The sequence below is a fragment of the Cryptomeria japonica genome, chromosome 10 (genome assembly GCF_030272615.1).
Source record: "Cryptomeria japonica chromosome 10, Sugi_1.0, whole genome shotgun sequence".
NCBI lineage: Eukaryota > Viridiplantae > Streptophyta > Pinopsida > Cupressales > Cupressaceae > Cryptomeria > Cryptomeria japonica.
Window position 1 is genome coordinate 239,150,801 of NC_081414.1, and position 4,224 is coordinate 239,155,024.

At 36.3% G+C, this 4,224-nt stretch overlaps 1 protein-coding gene across 1 annotated transcript; it reads left to right on the forward strand.

Moving 5' to 3' along the window:
- The first annotated feature begins 648 nt into the window (after positions 1-648).
- LOC131859602 (pentatricopeptide repeat-containing protein At4g13650-like) lies at positions 649-3,815 on the forward strand. The gene has a single exon (XM_059213547.1). It carries the CDS (start codon positions 1,434-1,436, stop codon positions 3,540-3,542), a length of 2,109 nt encoding a protein of 702 aa, XP_059069530.1. The 5' UTR covers positions 649-1,433; the 3' UTR covers positions 3,543-3,815.
- Positions 3,816-4,224: the final 409 nt, after the last annotated feature.

Genomic DNA, 4,224 nt, shown 5'->3' on the forward strand with positions numbered 1-4,224 from the left:
AAGGTTAAATTCCATTTGGTAAGATAGGAATTGAAATTTTGCATTATTTGTATATCTAGTAAATATTAGTGAAGATTAAATTCCCGTATGCCACATCTAATATTTGTTTACAATCCTTAGTCACAACATTAAAACTCTTGAAGTTTTGTACTAATTTCACATAATTTTTTTATAATAGGAGATTCAATTCATTATGTCCAAAGACTTACTATTAATTATAATCATGTGACGAGCAACTTTTGTTTAGTTGATTTAATAATGTTGTTGGAGTGTTGTCAAAAACATCTATCTTTGTAAATGATGACTAGCAACTTTTGTTTAGTTGATTTAATAATGTTGGAGTTTTGTCATAAACATCTGTGTTTGTAAATGATCTATTAATAAACGATGTGATTGAAATCATCCATCTTAATCAGAATTATGAATCGATTGATAAAAACTAGAAAGTCTCTTGAAAAACAACAAAACTATCATAGAAGAACAAACATAACATCAACCCAAAAAAATTGAATCCAAACCTCACCAAACAACTCTAAAATAGAATTATAAACTAATCCATTTGATCATAAGAACCAATCTTAACCCCCAAAAAATACATGATCACAACTTCTGATTTTCTGTGAAATGTTAGATATATTACCATAATTCCTTTAAAAAAAAATGTTGACAATGTAAAAACCAGACATGAGAACTATTAGTACAACTCTACCGAGTCTAAGAACAGCAGATACAATTACACAGAGATATCAACGCAGAACACGGATAAAAGACTATTTGTGCTAAATTTTGAGATTCGACTCGGTTGGTATTACGTTCTTACGATGCAATTCTTCTTGTAACTTGATTGTCTGCTATCATTATGTTAGAGGGAGGTACAACACATTCTGCATTTTTTAATGGCATGTAGAGGTTTTTCTTCTTCCTTTTCCGGCCATGATGAATTATATTGTGTTGAGAATCATGGACGAGGACTATGGAGTTTTGGGAATACTGAAAACGTTATCAAACTGCTGTATGTATGGTGGGTATTTTCAACTGTTGGTGTTTGTTTGGCTTTGGAAATCTGATCTTGATGTTTTGGCACTCATTCGATGTTTTCCATTCATTCAAAATCTGTTCTCGAAAGGGCAGTAAAGAAATGTAAGTGAAAATGCTTACCACTGGCAATGCCATTACGGTAGACATAGACTGAATAACGCTGCACATTTTTCACACTCCGACTAAAATCATAAATATGCCATTGCCATCCACCATTGATACAAATCTCACAGCATTATGTGGAGGGGGGCAGTTAAAGGAGGAGTTGCACATTCTGCTTAGTACACACATTTCCCCTGAAGACTACATATTTTCAATTATTGAAAACCTGTATTACGCTTTGACAAGGGTTAAAGTTCCACTCTTTCATCGCTTACAGGCGATTTGCATTTGCTATGCGAACGAGTTTTCATAATAAGCTTATTCACGTGTATGTTAAGTGCGGAAGCTTGGTAGATGCTCGTAAAGTGTTTGACTACATGAAAGATCAAGACATCGTCTCATGGAATACGATTATTGCAGCGTACAGAAGACATGGGAGTCCTCAAGAGGCCGTTACACTGTTTCACCGTATGCAACAAACAGGTCTTCAACCCGATCAGTTTACGTTTGCCAGCGTACTCCCAGCCTGTGCTAAAATGGGAGATTTGGAACAGGGTATGGATATCCATAAAAGCATAAAGGACCGAGGAATTTTGTCAGATGTTGTAGTTGCAACTGTCCTGTTAGACATGTATGCCAAATGTGGGAGAATAGACAAGGCGCGCGAACTGTTTGACAAAATGCCTCAACGAAATGTGATCTCATGGAATGCTATGATTGCAGGATATGCAAACTGTGGAAGTATAGAAAAGGCTCGTGAACTGTTTGAAAGAATGCCTCAAAGGGATGTGGTCTCATGGAATGCCATGATTGCAGGATATGCAAAATGTGGAAGCATAGACGTGGCACGTGAAGTGTTTGACAGAATGCCTCAAAAAAATGTCATCTCTTGGAATGCAATGATTTCAGGATATACACAAAATGAATTTCTTGAAAAGGCTATAGAAATATTTAAGCAAATGCAATTGACAGGAGTAAAGCCAGACTCCACAACCTTCGCTAGCGTCCTCCCTGCCTGTGCCAAACTGGGAGATTTGGAACAAGGTATGGACATCCATCAGAGCATAAAGGATAAAGAAATTTTGTTAGATATTGCAGTTGCAACTGCCCTGATAGACATGTATGCAAAATGTGGAAAACTAAACAAGGCACGTGAACTGTTTGACAGAATGCCTCAAAGAGATGTCATCTCATGGATTGCAATGATTGTTGGGTATGCACAAAATGGGTTTGTTGAAAAAGCTTTAGAAACTTACAAGCAAATGCAATGGGCAGGTGTTAAACCAAATTCCGCAACCTTTGTCAGCATCCTGCCCGCCTTTGCCAAAGTGGGTGCTTTGGAACAGGGTATGGACATCCATCAAAGCATAATTGAAGGAGGGTTTTTGTCAGATATCATAGTTGGAAACACTCTGGTAGATATGTATGCAAAATGTGGAAGCATAGATAAGGCTCGTGAACTGTTTGACAGACTGCCTCGAAGAGATGTCATCTCATGGAATGCAATGATTGCAGGATATGTGCAAAATGGTTTTATTGAAAAGGCTCTTGAAACTTTCAAGCAAATGCAATTGGCAGGTGTAAAACCAAACTCCACAACCTTTGCCAGCATCCTCACTGCCTGTGCCAAAATGGGAGCTTTAGAGCAGGGTATGGGCATCCATCACAGCATAGAGGATAGAGAAGTTTTGTCAGATATTGTAGTTGCAACTGCCCTGGTAGACATGTATGCAAAATGTGGAAGCATAGACAAGGCACGTGAACTGTTTGATAATATACCTCAGGGAAATGTGGTCTCCTGGACTGCAATGATTGGAGGATATGCACAAAATGGATTTGTTGAAAAGGCTTTAGAAACTTTCAAGCAAATGCAATTCACAGATGTAAAGCCAAATTCCCCAACCTTTACTTGTGTTCTATGTGCATGCAGCCATGCAGGTTTAGTGGATGAGGGCTGCAAATACTTTGATCACATGATTAACCCCTATTGCATTACACCTACAATTGATCATTATGTGTGCATGATTGATCTTCTTTCCCGTGCTGGCTATCTTGAGGACACCCTAAACTTTATCATTAAGATGTCAGTTAAACCTGTGGCGGATGTGTGGATGTGTTTCCTTGGTGCCTGTAGATCACATATGAATATAGGCTTAGGAGTATTTACAGCAGCACTGCTTTTTGATTTGGATCCTAAAAATGAGGCAACTTATGTTCTTCTCTCAAACATCTATGCAGAAGTGGGCAGGTGGGGTGAGGTTCAAATGGTAAGGAGATTGATGAAAGATAGAGGAATTAAAAAGATCCCAGGATGTAGTTGGATTGAAGGCCAAAAAATGGTACATGCTTTTTGTGAGGAGACGGATCAGATCCACAGACACAGGAGATCTACGCAAAGTTGAAGGGATTGGCTTTGGTGATTTTGTGTGTAAATCATCATCACTGTTTATATATACTATTGGAGTATCTGTGAAAGACCTAGTTTATGATGATATGGATGTTTCATTGAGTTTTCCTATGAATTCTGCGTATGTATAGAATGAAAAGATGGAGGAGGCGAAGAAAGTGTAAAAACAAAAGGCAAAGAACACTACAAGTAAATGGAAAGATGTTCCATCAGTAGAAAATGGTAGAGGAGGGTTCACAATTAGCCTTCCCATTTTATATTGTTCTTTTGTTTGGATTTAATCATATTATATATTGTCTATGTTAGAATAAGCATTTGAGATTAAATTATACTTTCAATTCAGTATGTAATATATTTGTGCGTTCATATATATTTTTTTAATTTAATTTGATTTCAATTTGTTTGGTTTTAATTACAAATAAATTATTATAATTTATATATGAATTAGTTAAAAAAGATTACTATTGTATTTATGTTGTGATCACTATTATTTATGGTACTTGCAGTTTTTTGCATAATGAGGTTTATAGATTGATGTTAGAAAAAACTGAATAACATTTGTATATTTAAAGATAAAATCACAGTTTACATTGCAGTGCAATCACATATTCATGGTATTACGAAATTGTGTGATGAGATTTATAATTTGTTATTAATGAGATGATTGGGAGGGAGCT